This window comes from Alosa pseudoharengus, unplaced genomic scaffold (genome assembly GCF_046254945.1).
Source record: "Alosa pseudoharengus isolate Yale_2024_CS ecotype anadromous, Long Island Sound unplaced genomic scaffold, YU_APseudo_1.1 YU_APseudo_1.1_scf_6, whole genome shotgun sequence".
Classification (NCBI taxonomy): Eukaryota; Metazoa; Chordata; class Actinopteri; order Clupeiformes; family Clupeidae; genus Alosa; species Alosa pseudoharengus.
The window spans coordinates 39,604,548-39,625,230 of record NW_027468848.1 but is presented as its reverse complement, the minus strand read 5'-3'; the positions used below and the strand labels follow the sequence as shown (position 1 = coordinate 39,625,230).

At 39.9% G+C, this 20,683-nt stretch overlaps 1 protein-coding gene across 3 annotated transcripts in view; it reads left to right on the top strand.

Annotated features, from left to right (window-relative positions):
* The window catches only part of cep120 (centrosomal protein 120), a 42,505-nt gene continuing 21,822 nt past the window's right edge, over positions 1-20,683 (top strand). For 2 of the 3 annotated variants that reach the window (XR_012983724.1, XM_076271167.1), the window contains exons 1-15: positions 1-271; positions 823-979; positions 1,075-1,189; positions 1,390-1,525; positions 2,090-2,217; positions 2,841-3,038; positions 3,508-3,732; positions 4,132-4,417; positions 4,610-4,796; positions 4,960-5,109; positions 10,193-10,375; positions 12,920-13,016; positions 14,079-14,231; positions 14,363-14,452; positions 19,646-19,738. Coding sequence is in view for 2 of the 3 variants with exons in the window: in XM_076271167.1 (XP_076127282.1) it covers positions 205-271; positions 823-979; positions 1,075-1,189; positions 1,390-1,525; positions 2,090-2,217; positions 2,841-3,038; positions 3,508-3,732; positions 4,132-4,417; positions 4,610-4,796; positions 4,960-5,109; positions 10,193-10,375; positions 12,920-13,016; positions 14,079-14,231; positions 14,363-14,452; positions 19,646-19,738 (2,265 nt within the window). In the remaining variant the exon portion in view is untranslated. The remainder of the gene's footprint in view (positions 272-822; positions 980-1,074; positions 1,190-1,389; positions 1,526-2,089; positions 2,218-2,840; positions 3,039-3,507; positions 3,733-4,131; positions 4,418-4,609; positions 4,797-4,959; positions 5,110-10,192; positions 10,376-12,919; positions 13,017-14,078; positions 14,232-14,362; positions 14,453-19,645; positions 19,739-20,683) is intronic. The other variant, XM_076271168.1, reaches the window with a different exon arrangement.

Below are 20,683 nucleotides of genomic sequence, written 5' to 3'. Positions count from 1 at the left end.
AGGTAACCCTCTGAACGAAAAGCTGTTGTTGAGCGTGAAGTGGTACATGACAGGGTGGTACGATGTAACTCCAACCCCATTGTGAAATGTTAATTATCGAGCCTACTGTCACTTAGCATAGTTCGTTTTTAAACCCAATTTAAAGGTTTGAATAATCTAAAGTAGCAACGTGAAACAACTTGAGCGAAGTTAACCTATGTATGTATGCTAGCTAATTTAGCTATGGCTTCTAAATCCGATCATCTTCTCATCGTTGTGTCTATTCTCGAAGGTAAGCACCTTTACTTGTTTGATATTTGACTTTTAGCTTGGAAGACAAATCACAGACACTGTTTTAGCTAATTGTTTTTTTATGTTTAATGCCCGTTGTAGTTGTCCAAGTCCTACAATGCAGTAACTTTACTGTTATTAACAAGATACGTACATGGATAAGCAAGCTAACGTTAACGTTATTCCAACGCTGATATGTTTGGCGTCTGTTGTCAGTGGTTTCCCAGCAGGTTGGATTTATGCGAGTCAGTTAGCAATGTTTAGGTTGGAAACCATGACGGAACATTTTCCAGTGACTTTAGGCTAATATATTCCATGTGTCGGATTACAAGTAACCCACTGGAGGCAACTTTATTCTATCAATTTCTCATTAAGTGCCTCGATGTGATGCTTTCATAGCCTAACACGGCACTGAAGTGATGTAATGTTAACTGTCTTATGCACTTGTGTTATAGCAGCTATATCGCAGTTTTAAATGTCTTGCACACACCTGCACTTCATTCTTTCTATGAACGCAATTTGTTTGGTTTGTTTTCTCGTATCTTCGTGTAGGTCGTCACTTTCCCAAGATCCAGCGTCATACTGTAATAGTTCAGGCCAAGTTTGACGGCGAACAGCTTTCCACAGATCCCGTGGATCATAAGGAACAACCGCAGTTCTGCACTGAGTTGGCCTGGGAGCTTGATCGCAGGACTCTGCACCAGCACAGGTTGCTAGATGCAAACATTTGTTGTTGAAGGGAATGTGTTTGGTTCTGGATAAGCCAATGTTATTCAGTGTTTAACTTGTTCACCTTTCCCTTAGACTCCAACGTACACCCATCAAATTGCAGTGTTTTTCTGTGGACACAACCACTAACCAAAGAGAGTGTGTAGGGTACATAATTCTTGACCTCAGATCCATCCAAGAAATCAAACAGGTATGTCTTTGTTGCTGAACTGAATTAATATATCATTACTGATAAAAAATATAGGCCCATGTGTGCTAAGCAGTGCCCCTGATGCTACCACAGGCACTAATATGTTGAGTCTGTGACAACTTTGGATTTGGATAACTATGTTTTTAATTACATGGAGAAATGTATTTGACTTGAAGAAGACCTCTAATGTCATCTCTCAGCCTCCAAGGTGGTTTCCCTTGCTAAGCAGCAAGTACACCAAGCTAAAGCCAGCAATATTGCTGTCCATGGTGTTGGAGAATGATGAGAAGCAAAGCCCGGAGTCCTTTAAGGCCAGGAAGGCCCCACCAAGACAAGGTGTCCAACCTATTTTATTTCCAGGTGTCTGTATATATTCTAGTAAAGCATTACAAAAAGTACGTAGTCTTGCCCAATGCATCCTCAGCTCACTTTTTCTCAGTTGCTTTTTATCGCTCAGAGCACTTCTTAGATGAGAATTGAAATCATTCATAAAAACGTAACCCATAGTCTGAATCAGACAATACTCACAGACTAAACTGTTATACAACATGACATTGGGACTATCTTGAGCTTTTGCAGGTATTCCACTGTGTGGTACTTTTTGTGCAATATTTTTGAAAATTGTGCAGATGTAAGACCACAGTATGCAGTTCTAATAAATTATTTATGGATTGTCTGTAAAGACAACACAGAAACGTAAATGTCCACAGTTTTTTTGGAAATCAGCGTTTTTCAAGTCAGGTCTTCAGAGTTTACCGTCATCATGAACGCAGCTTAAGATTTTGTTTCACAATGACCTTTTTAGTGCCGTACACAACTACATTCTTTTGTAGTAGTTTCTGCAGTCATGTTTACTATGTCAGTGATTGACTTGTTTCTCTCTCTCTCTCGGTTCTCCAGTGCCGATGGGTAAACTGCAGCTGGTTCTAAATGAAGAGGAGGGCTTTCATCAGCTCGGCCCTGCAGACAGCTGCTCAGAGCTCTTTGTTCTCTCTGTCACAGTGGCATGTGCTTCCAAACTTGAGCAGGTAGCCACCACTCTTTTACCTTCTGTCCCAGCCTGTAGCTGCTTTCAGACCTACGTGGAAGTCCGCATGTTCAGCGGATGCCAAGCAGTTGGGCCGTATATATGAACAACATAACCGGCCATTTGGAATTCCGAACTTTCGGCTGTAACACTACTCCCCTCCTAGTATTTCCGACGGACATTATGTAAATTATTCTGTTAATGTGCGTCGGTGTCGTTCACACATAATGTCAGCATGTTGGCATCATATCTGAATTACCCGAAGGGACGGACCTCCGTTGGACAAAGCTCTACATATACTGCGAAGGACATGTCTGAAAGCAGCTTGTTGAACTTGTTGTTCAAGGATTATTAATCCCATTCATGCAAAACAGAAAATGCAAAGAAGATGTGTGTGTTGCTGCTTTCTAGAATGTTCAACTAAACTGGCCCATGTTCTAAATTGTGCATTATGCCATTTCCAGCAGATACCAACATTTTGGACTTTTTACTATTTTGGTGTAAGATCAACAAGCCAAATAACAGCAATTTAGTTTAGACACTACCTTTAGCAGGAGCCATTGCCTTGTGTCAGCACATACTTTGTATGTTTACAGAAAATATGAATTTTCTTGTCCTCTTCAGCTAATAGGCAGAACAACAGAGCTCTCCAGGGAGGGCGTGGACTTTTTCTTCTACTACACACTGCTGGGTAATGACATCACCAGTGAGCCATTCCAGAATGTGATGAGCCCTAGCTTTGAGCCAGAGAGAGCCTCCGTGCGCATCCGCAGTAGTGAGAAGATCCTGCGAGCCTATCTCAGCCAGCAGCCCAGTCTGGAGGTAACAACATGGAAGGGAAAGCAAGTGGATCACTTGTTTGATTTCTACTGTTATTGTACAAGACATAGTGCATTTAGTATTTTTGTTGTGCCAAGGCATATTTTTGCCTTGTCTTAGGAACTTTCTGTGATGTAGGCCAAAAGAATGTGCACTTGAATGTCTTTCCATTAACTTCACAGTGTGCTCTGTGTTGTTGAGCCATGTCTCTTTGTTCTCCCTCTATGTTGGTTCTAATACCTAGTTAAGCTGTTTAGAAACTATTGTTTTGTCACTCAATCTCAAAACAGCTTTTTGGGGACTGAACATTGCAGGGGCTTGCCAGGTAGATGGTGACTTGTTAGTTTGGAAATGTTTTGGCAATCATTCAAATTCATTACAAGAGAATTAGTGTGTTTTAAGTTGGTTGTTGTGTTTATAAGGCGTGCGTGTGTTTGCATGTCTGTGTTTGTGTTTCCCCATTTCATCTCAGATCCACCTGTGTTGTGGAAGCCACTCTCTGGGCAGTGCTGAGGTGTCCCTATCCAGCCTCGCCCTGACCAGTGTCTCCCTAAGCACACAGCCAGCCACTGTGGAGGGAGCGTTTGTCCTGCAGTCCCCTGGCCAGGCCAGGCCCCGTCTGCCCAGCGTCCCCACAGACCTGCAGCCTACAGTGGGGGTGTCTGTCACCCTCAGGAAGGAGACGGCTAACCCGCAGGTACCCATGCAGCAGCAGACACACACTGGGTCACTCCTGCCTGGTGCCTCTGCCTGTCTGGGATTGTGCCACTGTGTTCTTTCATAGTTTTACTAGAGACTTTTCATTGTTTTTGTTATATAGATACACACACACACACACACACACACACACACACACACACTTTATCCCGAAGGAAACAGTATGTACAAGTGGAAGTAATGCAGTGAAATTGATGTTATGGTCGAGTGTATGCCATTAAAAGAAGTACAAAAATGTAATGTAAAAGATATTACCAGTGCAATAATAAAAGTACTGTATTTTATAAAATCCGAAAAGCTGAACTGCAATATAAAAATGAACTAAACAAATCCTTGATACAAATATAAACAAATACTAAAGTTTTGTTTGATCTGGTAGGCAGCTGGCCGGGAGAGTGGTGATGGCCTTCGGACGGGCAAAGATGCTGTGCCTCGTGATGGGCCCCCATCACCTGCCCCCGCGGCCCCCTCTACTGCCCCTGCTCCAGCCCTGGCACCTCCCACTGATGAACAGCGCTTACGGTCACCCTCACCTGGCCAGAGCACACCTGGTGGTGGTCGCAGGTCAGTGAGTCCAATCAAAGGAGGCGCCCACACAGAGAGTGATGCTGAGAGCCTACAAGAGGAGGAGGAGGAGGAAGAGAAGCGGCCAACACTGCCTGGTAGTAAGCTTCACATGTAGCATACTGGAGAGTGATTACGATGTACTTTTGTAACACATTTATTGGTTTATTTCATTTACGCTTTTTCCTTAGTAGTCTAGAGCAAAATATGGTCATCAAAAGACTGTGTCATTTGTTTAACTTTATTTGTGTATAGTTGGCATTTACTCTTAATCTCGGGGATGTTTTTGTTAGAGCCAAAGCTCTCCCCTCCAGCGGCTGCCCCCGCAAAGAAGAATCCAGAAGCAGAGCTCGTCTCCTCAGTTTCAATGTCAGCTCCAAAGGTTGCCATCCCAGCCTCAGCTCACCACTACTGCTTCTCCATGGACCTGCGCAGCATCCGAGACCTCAACACTGGATTTCCTGTCAACTGCACCCTGAGGTGTGTGCTTGTGTAGTGTTCTTCATTTACTTGGTTCACTACGCAAACACATAATCACGTAACTATATAGTTATTATTGTGATATGAAAAATGCTTATGATATAGAAGAACGATCATGATGATATATGATATAATGTAGTGTATGATTTCCTCTGGTGCTTAGGTATGCGTACCAGTTCTTTGGCAGCGCAGCCCCCATAATGACCAGCCCTCTCGTGGAGGTGAAGAGGGGCACCGAGGTCTTCCTGCCCCAGTCCTACTGCGCCTTCGACTTTGCTGCCCTGCCACACCAACTCCAGGACACCTTCCTCAGGTAAGTTAAACACCAAATCAACCCCTTTGTTTTTACAACAATGTGGTGAGGTGTGATGTAGCACACATGGTCTCAGGTCATGTCTTAGGGCAGGGGTCTCAAACACCCGGCCCGCGTCCGGCCCAATTCCGGCCCGCGACGTATGTCAAAATAATAATGTAATCCGGCCCTTGACTATTTTAATTGCGACAATTAACGATACTGATTAAAATAGACGATAGTTCCAAGTACGGAGACAAATCTCATTTGTACTCTGCTCCACTAAGTGCTAGACATCCAGAGCTTCATTCAAACCCAAAATCGCTGCACAAAGTTTTCAGGAAATACTTGTATTAGGCTACACGCGAGAAACACAAAGATGTGCATTTGTAATGACGCGGAAGCGATGCAGGCCATAGTGTTGCATAAATTGAAGCAGAAATAAAGCAGAAATAGGCCTACACCAAACGTTTGAAAAACGTTTACGTGTGATGAAGTCTTAGGTAGGCTATGTTATTCACCTATTCTAAATCTGAAGGAGAATATCCTTTTGGAGATTATGATCCATCGTCTATTGAATGGAGGTGCGTCTGCGTGTAGCCTATACGACGGTGTCCACTAAGCATACCATGCTTATTTCGACCCTCTGCCCAACATAGCTTGGAGGTTGCAGTGGTAATCGTGATGATAGTGTCCGTAATGGACGTGGTACAGACAGCAGGGCTAGTAGAAATAGGGCTCTAAACTACAAAGTCACCCGCAATATGATGCGAACTTCTGGGTACTCAGATTACCCGCGATAGGAACTGATTTGACCAGAATACTTTATTGTAGGCCTTGTGGTTTAGAAACCATATACATCTTAGGTGTTGGTATACATCTTAGGTGTTTTCCTGTTCATTTGTTATGTGGGTAATATGAAAAAAGGAAAGTAAACCTGCTCAAATATGTTCATCCAGTATTTACTGAAAGGTGCATAATTTGAGGTGCTTGCCATCCAGTGGCAAATTAGATGGGTAAATTTACCCCCTTCATAAACTTTTGTTTTACTCAAAGATTTTTACATTTACAGTAGGACTTTATCTCTGACCACTTTCAAGCCATGGCCTTTTGAAATTTTGATATAAAAATCCATTGTTGTTGCTTTCTTATAGTTTGCCAGGTTTAAAAACGTTATGAGAGGAAAATATTTTTATTTGGTGTGAAACACACACATACCTGTTTTTATGCTTTTCATTTGTTTTATAATTTGTATTAATATTTATTTTATCATTATTTTATTTATAAGCTAAGGTCATACCTGCAAACTAGTCACCTTTCGGCGAAAATCGCCGTTTTTGAATCAAAATATGTCATTCAAGTGAATCGTGTAGATCCGAAGGTTTTTTTTTTCTTTCGGGGGAGCATATACTGGAGCATATAGTCTGGAGCATATAGTCTGGAGCATATAGTCTGGAGCATATACTGTAAAAAATAGGTCTGGAGTGAGACTAGTCGATTTCATGCGAGATTTATAGACAAGTGATTGGCCTTTGTGCTATTTTTGAAGACCTACCTATCAGTTGTTTCTGAGGGCGGGCTTTATCTCTCTCACTTTATGTTACGCATAGCCTGCCTGCTATGGCCTGCAGCAGCGATATGACCAAGGAAAAAAAGAAAATGTTAGCTAACAAGTAGGCTACGGGCCACATACACTCTCTCTGACTATAAACTAAAGGCAAAACATCATATTGTTAGGCTACTTTTCTCTTGCCCTCGGTGGGTTAAATGAAAGACTTGCTGAGGTGAGGTTAACAAATTCACGTTCCCGCAGCTGGCCGTTTTGCGAAACAAAATGACTCTGCACTGAGTGCGATTGTGAATTTAGCTCGGCTTATTAGTTTAATATTGTCTTGGAAAGTTATTGATTGTTCACGAGTTATTTCATTTAGCATTATATTTTCCATGTGTCGATGATGGTTAGACATGACGTTCTCAGGGACGTACTCATGTTTTACATGATATCTCAGCATCCAAAGTTGTTATAAATCCATAGTAGCACATATATTATCATCTAATGTTGTGATAGACCTTTGTATGAATGTGTGTTCTATAGATATAACCTATTGAACTTCCATTTATGGCCTGTAGGCCTCATTGACCTGAGCTAATGCAAGTCAGAAAGGGGAAGATTCTATTGGGGAAAGGTTCCAGTGTTAATGTACAGAAGCACACATACAGTCCATCTAATCAATAAGTATGTGTCTGGATTCAATTTTATACACTGACCATTTTCTCACCCATTCATTTCTAATGGCCGGTCATATTTGAGACCGGGAATATACATGGGTGTTAAATAAAACACTCAAATTGTCATGAAAATTATAAAAAATTATTTTGTGTGTTCAGATGCCCTGTATTAAGTCTGCCTCATGGTAGTCAGAATAAGGTAACAATATTTTTGAGAGAAAAGAATTGTCAATCGGTCACATTTGACCGCAAACACAACAGGAGAGGTTTTATAACTGCAGTCTTAAGTGCTGCTGGGAAAATGCCTGAGCTGAGAATGGTTCACAATTTGCATAAGCTCAAATGCCAAACAGCTGAAAACACTTTTAAAGAAGTTTGTAGGCAGAGCGTCAAGACAGCAGGTACTGTAGATGAACTAGGTTGCAGCACAGTTTTTTCAAGGGTTTGGCCATCATAGCAGTAAATTCAGATAAGGAGGCTACATTTTGTCTAGGCTTGTGGTGAACTGTAATATTTTCAATTTTGTGATGAAAAAAAGAACCAGTCATTAAACATTTTTGTTGAATTGAAATCTTGAGGTAGCTCTGTTGGGGAATTTGTTAACTTATCAACAATGGCAAAAAGAGCACGGGAGTTATTAATGTGTTAATAATGTTACAATTAATGAAGAATGCCTGGCCCTATACATAACTCAGAGTTATATATGTGGAGTCTCTTTTTGAAGATGAGTTAATCTGAAGCTTAGTGTTTCTCCATTTACGTTCAGCTTTCCTACATTCTCTCTTCTGATTTGCTACTGTTGTGATATTCCTCCATGGTGTTTTAGGTTTACTGAAGTCTTTCTAACCTTGGCAGGTGCTATTATACTATATAGAGTCAAGGACCCTGAGAATATTAGAGCTAAATTGAGTAAGATGGTCTTCCTGACCACATGATGTCATAGCTACATAGCTAAGGCTTCCATAAAAAGAGTGCTGCTATTCTCATTAATTTATTCGTGGTAATTTGATGGTTTTACTGTAAAATTCACTATGATAGTTCATAGTAACACTGTCAATTGATCTTTTACAGTTCAACCATGAAGTATTTATTAACAGTTCTACCATGACCGCTTTTAATGTGTTCATGATAAGTGATAATGGATGACACTGTGTTCTTTAATCAAAAGTTTGTTTTTCTGTCATGTTGTTAAACTTTAGTCGATACAAGTAGCCTAACATGTGAGTAAGTAAACATAGCCTATTTGATGACCACATCAAACATGGCATAGGCTTAAAAGTAGCCTAGAGGTAGCACAGGAATGTGAAGGATATAAACAGAGGGAATTCATGTTTTATTTCATACAGTCTGGTATTATTCCAGAAATGTGATTTACTTTTGAAGTTGAAAATGTTTAGTTGAACCCTTGTTTGAGGTAGTACTGACATTTCTTCAAGGATGGCAGGTCTAAAAATATCTTCTCCATCATTAAGTTATTCAATTAGGCTAAACATGGCCTTAACTCAAAACAGCTGGTAGGCCTACTGTTAGGACTATGTCATTTTAAAATATAAAAGTGTCAAATGCAGCCATATTTAAATTCTGCTTACTGCACGAATATTATAATATGATAATATTCAATATTCATTATTGCAGGTCTACCTATGTCCATGTAATGGAAATAGTTAAAATGTAAAATCTTTTTCAAATCTTCTGCGCGGGAGGGGCGGGCGTCTTTCGGAAATATGTCACCTTTTACAGCCCTTCTGAGTTTGCAGGTATGTAAGGTTGCTAGCACAGGTGTCTAAAACTAGATAAAAACACTTGCACTTTCTGTTTGCAGTTTTGTGTGGTATTTGAAAAAAAAAGAACATTGCATTTTCAGAAATAGCCGGCCCTCCAATCAGGGGAGTTTGAGACCCCTGTCTTAGGGCATGTCATGGTCAGGTCTCATTGTCATGGTCGGTCTCAGGCAAGCAAGAATATGCCTTACTTGTGATTGTGCAATGATTTGTGGGAATATATCTATATATTTGATGATGCTGTCAGGCAGTCGTTCAGTGCTGATATTGTACTTGTAGTTGAATTGTAGAATTATTTTATGTCGTAACATACATTATCTTTAGACAATTTTTCATAAATGTTCCTTTTATGGATCAATATACATGTAGATAAAGTGTTTTAGATAATGTTTTTCTAGCCTTCCACACTGCAAAAACTGCTTATCTAATACAATCTAACCAAGTGTTTAATCTTATATCATGATCAAAAAATCTAGTAGGTATTGTTTTCAGTATGAAGGGACTTACCTAGCGCTTTCTCGTAAAATCATTTGACTTAATTTAAGAAGAGTTTGACTTATTTTAAGATGAAAACAAGCAAATTTATCGTAAAGGAGAAATCGTCGATTTTTCACATAGATCTCTGTTTCTCGAGGTCACCGAGTACTGTCGGTATGAAACAAAACAAAAACAATCAGTTTTACCAAGCTTGAGTTGCTATGGCCAACAGCTAAAATGGCCAGGCAGCTACAGCGCTACACACTTTCTCTACAAATGGAAGCTGTCCCAACACATAAACAGTGAAAGTATTATACTTATATTGTATTATAATTAAGTCTTTTGAAATAAGAGAGAGCGCTAGGTACGTCTCTTCATACTTAACACAATACCTAATAGATCTTAATCTATAAGGTATTAATCTTAATCTAATATAAGATCAACAACACTTAGACTTTATTTTTTGCAGTGGGTTTTTGCAATGAATGAATAATGTGTGCAGGTTCCTCATAAAGTGCTCAGTTATTTACTGTTTGATGTCAGGCTTGCTGGTGCTCTGTACTGAACATCTGCCATTTGTTCTTGGTTGAGTCGTGTGTGTGTGTGTGTGCCTTCAGGGTGCCCCTTGTGGTGGAGATGTGGCACAGGGACCCCAGTGCCAGGGACGTGCTGCTGGGCACCGCCAGTGTTCAGCTCTCCCACCTGCTCACCGCAGAGAAGAGCCGATTCCTGGGCCCCTCTGGCCAGCAGCACTGGAGACAGAGCTACACAGAGAGGCTGCCTGTCCTCAAGGCTCATGGGTAATGACACGCGCAGACACACACACACACACACCCCTGCCTGCAGCATTAGGTGCTCTTGTTCCCCAGCACAAATGTAAAACAAACAAACTATGGCCAAACAAGCGCTACATGTTTTAAAGCGGAAGTGCAACAATTTTTAATTTAACCAAGTGTTATTAATCTTATGTTAAGATTAAAAAATACATTTTTAGTATGAAGACACTTCCCTACTAATGCTGTCTCGAAAGATCATATTGACTTATTTGCAGAGGTGGGAGTAAAATGTGCAAGTCACAAGCAAGTCTTAACCTTCAAGTCTCAAGCAAGTCCAAGTCATTTTTTGTGACAGTCAAGCAAGTCAAGTCAAGTCATAGCTTGGGTCAAGCAAGTCAAGTCAAGTCATAGCCAAATCATACAAATTCATGATGATTTACCCATGTTTTCATTTGAAAATAAGCTACAATACGCTAGTTATGAACTGCTGGAGTTTTATTTGTAAAAAACAAATAGACATTGCATTAATTCAAGCCACATAGCTTACATCTGAACGGTTTAAGAATAAGATGAAATGTATACGAATAAAAATAAATGTATTTCAAGTAGACCTATTATAAAATAGCCTATTATTGTTTCAATATGCCTCAAATATTAGGTAGCCTAAGCTACACCAAATCATGAAAATATATTCAAGCAGTTGTTTGAACTATTCAATAATGTTGAAAAAGTGAACTAATCAATCAATCAAACACTGCCGCCGACGTCACTGCCAAACTTTGACAAGCGCGACAGCGCAATGGGTTTTAGGAGGGTTTAGGACCGTCAATGCTATATCATATTATACATAAGCCTAACATGTGAAGTACTTTTCTATGCTGATTGCTGGCAGTTAGCTAGGCCTACTTACTGTTGTTAGCCTACTACTAGGCTGTAACGTATGAAACAGGGACGTGTTTAAGAGGGAGGGAGAAAGAGAGGCGCTTACTTTAGGTTACATTGGCAACATTTTCGCTATATATCAAGATTAAACTTAGACAAGAAAATGTTTCACTTTGCCATTTCACACATTTTAACCTAATATGGCGTTAACTAAAAAGCATAATAGATTCAAAGCCAACTCTTAACATGCCTCAAATTTGACGTTAGGTTTCTAACACGACTAACTTCTGACGGATGAAAATCAACGTGGTGGTGGTTATGTCGCTATTTTGCACACTTGCAGACTGCTGTTCATTTCTCCTTTGAGTTGTCAGATACATCATCTGTGAAGCCAAATATTATTATATTTTGGTATAAACGTAGAGCCTTCCATATTTGCTAGTTAGCCTACCTCAGTCTGTCTCATTTGATCTAGCACTTGCTGTTGGTCTGTCGCGTCACTTGGTAACAATGACCGGTTCGCTCGCGTGACGCATGCAACAGCACCTAAGCAGATTTTCTAAAATCGTAAAGTTAACTCCTTAATATCTATGAATAAAAGTAAAAAGTCAAGTCATTTCAAGTCATTTGTCTCAAGTCTAAGTCAAGTCTCAAGTCATGAATAGCAAGTCAAAATCAAGTCGAGTCTTTTATACATGTTGATCAAGCAAGTCTCAAGTCCTAAAAAATGTGACATCTTGAGAAGACTTTGACTTATTTTAGGAGTCTTATCAATACAGATTTGCTCAACGCACTCGCACTTGCTCAACTAGATTTTTAGATCTTGATATAAAATTAATAACACTTGGTTAGATTGTATTAGACAAGCAGTTTTTGCAGTGCAAGGCTCTTAATCCTTCCCCTGCTCTGGAGGGATCAAGATCAGCCTCAGGTGCCACAGATGGTGCTCTTCCTCTTGCACTCCAAGAACTGCTTACAGTATCTAATATAAAGGGTTATTAATCTTATCAAGATCAAAAAAGAAGTGGGTATTGTTTTCAGTATAAAGAGACTTGCCTAGCGCTTTCTTGTAAAATCATTTGACTTCATTGAAGAAGAGTTTGAGTTATTTTAAGACGTCACATCCGGAAAACAAGCAAATTTGTCCTAAAAACAAGCAAAGTTGTCTGCCAGTACATTGAGCAAATTTGTCTTAGCACAACTCCTTAAATTAAATCAAAGTTATCTTTCAAGAGAGCACTAGATAAGTCTCTTCATACTAAAAACAATAGCAAATAGATTTTTTTGATCTTAATATCAGATTTATAATAACACTTGGTTATATTTTATTTTTTGCAGTGTACAGACTTTATTAGTTCTTTCTGGTATGTCCAAGGAAAGTTGAGATACTTCTGTAATTGGTCATACCTAATACCTAATAATTATGTAAGAAATAGTTTTTGCAGTGCTCATACAGTATTTTTCCGTGTATGATCAGTTACTGTACAACAGCATCAGTTGCAGCTGTCAGCCTCTAGGTGGCACTTACAGCACAATCTTACAGCACAACACTTCCTAACGGGAGTATTCCCATCGGATCTTCTAATTAGCAAAATAATCCCAGTATGGATGTTATTTGGTGTGTGTGTGTGTGTTAAAGAGATTTTTTGGTGATTATTGTTTTACTGCTTCATTCTTTCCATGCAGATCCAGTGAGAAGGTGGCAGAACTGAGCTATTTTACGACTTTGGAAGATCTAGGTCTCGTCAGAACCCAAGATATTGCCATTTCAGAGTCTTCTCAGGTGTGTTTCATGTGCAGGTTTGGTTTGAGGCTCAAGGGTGGATTCTGTGTATGGTGGGACATATGCCTCATTTAGTGTACTGTTTGTAAAGGTATTCATCATTTTGTATTATGAATAATGGGCATTTTGCCAAGCTAATGCCCTTACTGTTTGAAGATTTTACTAGTCATATCACAGCTGTACTGTACGTACATGCTGGGGCCAGCGGGGGCGTCTGAGTTCGCTCTGCTGCCCTGCTTTTGACGCTTGAACCTAGGAGGCATTCCAGACGCCAGTTACATTTTTAAAGGAACCGTTGGGATCACGTATTAATTTGATATTATGAATTGCTTCATCAAGAAATGAAATCAATGAATCAATATGAAATTGGGCCTGCCTTGCATTTGGCAACTACCTCAGAAAGTATAGCCTGTATCTTGATACTATGATTAACTTAATCATGTAACGTTATTCAGCCATATAAGCAACCATTTCGGACACCATGTTTTGACTCTTTATTGACTCTCTATATCACTCGTACAGACCTTGAACAAGTGCGCACCTAATTTTGAATTGAATCCGCATCATAGGTCATTACCGGAAGGTCAACCAGACTTTAACTTTCTTTTGATTCTCTCGCCGCCCAAAACACGACGCCGACGCTCTTGCTGCTGCTCGCTGCTGAGAGACGCTGGAAATACTTCAGAAATGGGGCGGTGGTAGCGTAGTGGTTAAGGAGCTGGGCTAGCATGCAAAAGTTTTAGCCTGAAAAAGTTGTGAGTTCAATTCCCGGCTTTTCCCCACTGTTGTGCTCTTGAGCAAGGCGCTTAACCCCAAGCTGCTCCAGGGACAATGGCCCTTGTAATGTAATTGACATGTAAGTGGCTTTGGATAGAAGCCTCTGCTAAATGAACACATGTGAGTCCACTGTGTCCAGTGTCACTGGACTGTCTGCACATATATATGAGAATATCCCTCTGCCCCTGTGTACTACTCTGGTCATACATGACTACAGCACAATAAAAACAGAGACCGTAAATCCAAATAAATCTCAAACTGCGGGTTTGTTCCACGCTCTGACAGAGTGGACATCCAGTCCAGCCGAGAGCAGCTGCGGTGGCGCCCCCTAGTGGCCCCAGTGGTGCCGTGGCCGAGCCCCGGGAGACGCTGGAGTACAGAGCTGCCATGGAGCTGGAGATGTGGAAGGAGATGCAGGAGGACCTGTTTGACGACCAGGTGAGCGGGTGCTTACAGGTGTGGTCTGTCCGCGGGGAGAGGGAGGGTTGGGGTTTGGGGGTGTGGAAGATGTGTCGAGGCCGCTGTGGAAGGGTTTGAGGGGTGTGAGCTCATCGATTTGTGCCCATCAGATGAAGAAGAAGGAGCTGAACCACATGCAGGCGCTGGCCGAGGAGTGGAGGAAGAGAGACCGCGAGAGGGAAGCACTGGTCAAGAAAAAGGTCAGCATCTTTAAACTACTGTCCCCTGAATCCCCTCCACGTACTTACACTGACCTTCATTGGCACAGGCTTCTGGATGCCTAGACTTGATGTCCAAGTCAAAGTGAGGCTTTGGGGCAGAAGAGGGATGCCCATCTCCTTGTCCACCCCTTACAGGAGCTAATATTAACTTCAATTAACTAACTTTAAAGATTACTGAGCCATAACCCTTTCATCTATTTAGAAATGGTAAATGCAGAAAATTGGATTCGGCATTGATATGTCATCCTGCAAGGATGTTTGCACAGGTCTGGAAAGCCTGGAAATGTAGGGATTTATGAAATTATTTTTCCCAGACCTAGAAAAGTATAGAAAAGAAATATGGGTGAAAGTCTTGGGAAAAGTCTGGAAGTTTTGCTCACAGTAATACCAAGGATTAAAGTTCTCCGTCGTAGGACGGATTTCCGTCAATTTGATTTTAGAAATGTCATATTTGAGATCGATGCAGATCCGATGAGAAAAAAAAATAGGAGGGGGGGGGGCGGCTATCACCTTTTCTTTTCCTTTCCTTTTTTTAAGGCAACTACAAATATTAGGTCCGATGAATTAATGTGTGTGATGATAAATGTTTAAAGACCTAGCTGCTAATAGTGTTCTTGAGAACTTTCTGTGTCTCAATCAGTGACGGCTCAAGAAGATAGCCTAGCCTACCTCAGCCATGAGTTCCGCTTTGTTTATGTTGTAGCTACACGCTTGTCTCGTTGGCCTGGGGCGTTTGCTTAAAAAAAAGAACACATATGGAGGACTAATAACGGTCTAAAAGTTGGATTATAGTGACACAATCGAGACAGCTGATGAGGTTGGCAAATCCGTTTAACTTTTTTGGATATGATATTGTGAGCTCTATGTGCGAATTCGGAGAAGAAGCGTAGGCCTAGGCTGTTCTTTCCGTGCATCAATGTAGACAATTTCTTACTATCGCGAACTCTTGTCAGGGGAGGTCGTTCATTTTGGGTGTCACCTATGACTTGAACAGATAGCCTGCTATGCCACCCCATGTAGGCTACTATTATTGTTACAGTTTTTAATCAATGCAACTAACATTATGTGTAAAGCGACGCAATATAAACCGTATGCAATGTATTATCCCGTCTGTTATGACATGTAACGTTACAACAATGTTTTTCACAATTTGCAACGGAAGGTTTTGACAGCGTGTTAACATAAAATAATAATAATATTGTCTTCATCGCGAACTGTTTAGTAAGGGGGTCAGTCGTGTTTGTGACGCACAGACAGCCTTGTAGCCTATTTTGCTTTAGGCCTCACTTATAACGACAGTAGGTTGTGAGTGTATGTTGACAAAAAATAACCATGCAATCAAAATAGTCAACTTAAAACTTTGCTATAAAATATTATTAATTTATAGCACAAAACCATAACCAGTATGCCTACCAGAACCTCGCATATTAGCGTAATTTGCGTCTATTTGGCAAGGCCACTAGCTGTCATGGATGCGTTGTTGCTAAAGGAAGGCAGGTGTCAAAAGCTAAAAAATAAATGGAGATGGGCAGCTGTTGGAAATGGGGGAGAACTAACAAGCCATGGTGTAAAGAAATGAAAGTGCCAGGGGCAGTGTTTGGCAAGTTACTTCAAAATCGTAATGTATTATGTATTACTTATTACTGTCATTTCAAAGTAATTTGTTACATTATAATATTACTGTCTTTGAATTGTAAGGCATTACACTACTATTGTATTACTTTTAAGTTACTTTTACCAAAATATCTAGAAATATGGATTTGGAATTCTAAATGCAGTTTATTATGCTCAATGCAGCTCATTCCTTCTAATGGAGGGCGATGGGGTATAACATGACTGAGCTAGGCTTAAGGCTAACAGTAGAATGCAATAGGCGCAGTGATGGCTCATGATGCAATACAAGGAACAATCATAGCCAGAATTTTGTTAAAAGCAGACAAAAGGTCGAAGTCTGGTCAATTGTGATAGAAATGCTGTAACTTTAGGCTTAGGCCTACTCATTAAAATCAACAGAGAGCCCACTACCTGTATATTGTAACCCAAAACTTGTCAAGATAGGCTACACAGTGCCGCTGCTGGCCATTTTGGTGCCCTAACTGGTGAAATACAGTATTAACCTAAGTATGTCATCATATGGTCAACTATAAAGATGTAGGCTAATCTGCCTGTTCCCAGGGATGGGTAGTATTTCTGAAACATGTAATATGTATTTCAAATACAAAATAGTATTTTGTCATTTGTATTTTATTTGGTTGAAGGAAATGGCTCTGTATTTTGTATCAAAATACTTTATTGGTGTGTATTTTTGTATTTTAGAAATACTGCAAAATACTATATGTGAAACACACTAAAAAAAGTAGATACTACACACAGGTGTAATGAATAATTGGTAATTAGGCAACAATGGTTTATTTTTATCGCAATCAGCTAATGTGAGAACAGCTGTGTTCAAAGACACTAACAGCTTTTCAGTGACGGCTATTGTTGAAGCATCAGCTCTGGTCTGAAGCACTGGTGTGAAGTCGTACGCAAGTAAAGATGAGCAAGTTTACCTGTGCAAGTTCACATAAGGGCACCGACAAAGGCAACCATGTCCTATTGTCTCCATGCCAATCTTTAACAGAAAAAATGTCAGATATCTCAATGAACCACAATGACATCAATAGATGGTAAGGTGTTGAGTGTGTTTGAATTCCCTTCCTTGTAGCATCCATTTCTGCATTCTACAGTGGGGACAAGTTCACCTTGTTTAATTAAATAACTATTCTATTTCCTTATTAGCTGCATACTTGAGGTTGGAGATATTAAGGCATATCAAGTTTCTCACATACTGGAACTTCAAGATACATAGCCTTATGATTTTCTTATTCAGTTCTGCACTGGACTTGAATTACGACACGCTAACCATCGCAAAGTGTTCTGATGCTGGGAACAGGCAGGGATGGGCAAAAATACATCAGAATGTATTTCAAAATAAAATACCTAATACCCTCATTTTTAATGTATCAAAATAAACTACAAAATACAGTAACCATATTATGTATCAAAATAAAATACTGTATTTTTGTATTTAGAAAATACTCAAAATACTTTTTTCAAGGAAGTATGAAAGCACTGCAAAAAAAGCTTTTTAATATCCCAAACATTTAGCCTATTAAAACTATATAGTAAAAAACAATACAATTTGGCCCGTCATACCAAATAGTATACCGTATGCAAGTTCATGTAGTGTGATCAGAAGAATAATTCAAGAATTTACATTTACATTTAGTCAACTAGCTGATGCTTATCCAAAACGACTGACATAGCTTACAATTAACCACATTATAATCAATAGGCCAAAATCATAATTGTGTATCTGTGCCGAATTTCGTAATTCAAGTCCAGTGCAGAACTGAATAAGAAAATCATAAGGCTATGTATCTTGAAGTTCCAGTATGTGAGAAACTTGATATGCCTTAATATCTCCAACCTCAAGTATGCAGCTAATAAGGAAATAGAATTGTTATTTAATTAAACAAGGTGAACTTGTCCCCACTGTAGAATGCAGAAATGGATGCTACAAGGAAGGGAATTCAAACACACTCAACACCTTACCATCTATTGATGTCATTGTGGTTCATTGAGATATCTGACATTTTTTCTGTTAAAGATTGGCATGGAGACAATAGGACATGGTTGCCTTTGTCGGTGCCCTTATGTGAACTTGCACAGGTAAACTTGCTCATCTTTACTTGCGTACGACTTCACACCAGTGCTTCAGACCAGAGCTGATGCTTCAACAATAGCCGTCACTGAAAAGCTGTTAGTGTCTTTGAACACAGCTGTTCTCACATTAGCTGATTGCGATAAAAATAAACCATTGTTGCCTAATTACCAATTATTCATTACACCTGTGTGTAGTATCTACTTTTTTTAGTGTGTTTCACATATAGTATTTTGCAGTATTTCTAAAATACAAAAATACACACCAATAAAGTATTTTGATACAAAATACAGAGCCATTTCCTTCAACCAAATAAAATACAAATGACAAAATACTACTTTGTATTTGAATTACATATTACATGTTTCAGAAATACTACCCATCCCTGGGAACAGGCAGATTACATCTTTATAGTTGACCATATGATGACATACTTGGGTTAATACTGTATTTCACCAGTTAGGGCACCAAAATGGCCAGCAGCGGCACTGTGTAGCCTATCTTGACAAGTTTTGGGTTACAATATACAGGTAGTGGGCTCTCTGTTGATTTTAATGAGTAGGCCTAAGCCTAAAGTTACAGCATTTCTATCACAATTGACCAGACTTCGACCTTTTGTCTGCTTTTAACAAAATTCTGGCTATGATTGTTCCTTGTATTGCATCGTGAGCCATCACTGCGCCTATTGCATTCTACTGTTGTTAGCCTTAAGCCTAGCTTAGTCATTATGTTATACCACATCGCCCTCCATTAGAAGTGCAATGAGCTGCATTGAGCATAATAAACTGCATTTAGAATTCCAAATCCATATTTCTAGATATTTTGGTAAAAGTAACTTAAAAGTAATACAATAGTAGTGTAATGCCTTACAATTCAGAGACAGTAATATTATAATGTAACAAATTACTTTGACGATTTTGAAGTAACTTGCCCAACACTGCCTGTAGGTGGCATTAATTATATAGTAAGTGTACCCTGTAGCCTCGTTTTGGTTTAAACAATGGCCGTCGTGTGAATAAGGCGAATACTCCCTTTACTTTGCTGTTTGCATCTTTTTGTACATTAAAAACCAATAGGTCGCGACCGCAAAAGGGGTGCTATCTCTATAGGTATATATGAAGAATGTATGACTTATGGCCTGAAAAAAGTTCAGTCAAACGATTTTTTTTCACTTTAATCCCTGAGTAATACACATACACAAAAAGTTGACAATGCACAAAAACATATCAAAGGCCAAGGGTCATGCTTGACCAAGTAGCATCTATTAAAAGGACAAGCACCCTGCAAAGAGGGTCTGAGAATCTAGGCTTTTGATCAACACCACTGTGAATGCAAACTTGACAGTCATCCGTGATGATGTCCTAACCTCTACTGATAAAGAATTGTTGTCTGTTACATAAAGCAAATGACCGATTTGTATACATACTGTATGAAGCTGCAGTAGTAACATAAACCTGTATTTGTAGGAACTAGAGTACAACCTTCTTGAGGAGCAGCTACAAAAAACTCTGGCTGAGTTGGAGAAGCGGGAGAAGAATTTGGCCCATGCTGAGCTGGAGGTGAGACAAACTAACACACACACACACACACAGAGAGAGAGAGACAGACAGACAGAGAGAGAGACAGACACACACACACACACACACACAGAGAGAGAGAGACAGACAGACAGAGAGAGAGACAGACACACACACACACACACACACACACACACACACCAGTGGTGGACGAAGTACACAAATCCTGTCATGAAAAGATAAAGACAACTTTTGAGGAGCTCCTTACTAAAGTTAAAAAGCCTTTATTAAATTCTGGCTACAAATGTAATAAAGGCTTTTTAACTTTAGTAAGGAGTGCCTCAAAAGTTGTCTTTATCTTTTCATGGCAGTTTGGACGCCCTAGTTTTTTGATGAGCACCCTTTTTTTACTACTTGGATAATTGACCCAGTGAAGCATTCCCTTCTCTCTCTTTGGTTACACAAATCCTGTACTTGAGTAAAAGTAGAGATACACATGGTCAAATGTTACTCCAGTAAAAGTAAAAGTCCTCCTTTTACATTTCTACTTGAGTCGAAGTACAAAAGTACTTGCCTTCAAATGTACTTAAGTATCGAAAGTAAAAGTCCTGAAATGTATTATGATTATTAATACAGTTGCATTTACTATTGTTGAAATGATTCGGCACAGACATGCAGTCATTGAGCCTTTCTCCTAGCCTTACGAGCCAGACCCACATTAAAATGTAGGGTCTGGGCACTCACCGTTCGCAGTGCTCAGTCCGAGGGGCGGGATAATCGGTTGTCTTTCAAATTCCCTCTGCATGCAATAGGACAGCGGCAGCGCTATGAGTCCCATGCGTTTTCCCACCAGTGGAGCTAGTTGGCTAGTTTAAACTTTTGCCAACTTAAAAAAAGCTTAGCTCGTGTCACACTGTTCGCCAACAGCAACATCCATCTTCTTTGTTTTCAAGTAGCAGGGAATTCAAGCCAAACCGTTGCAACTCT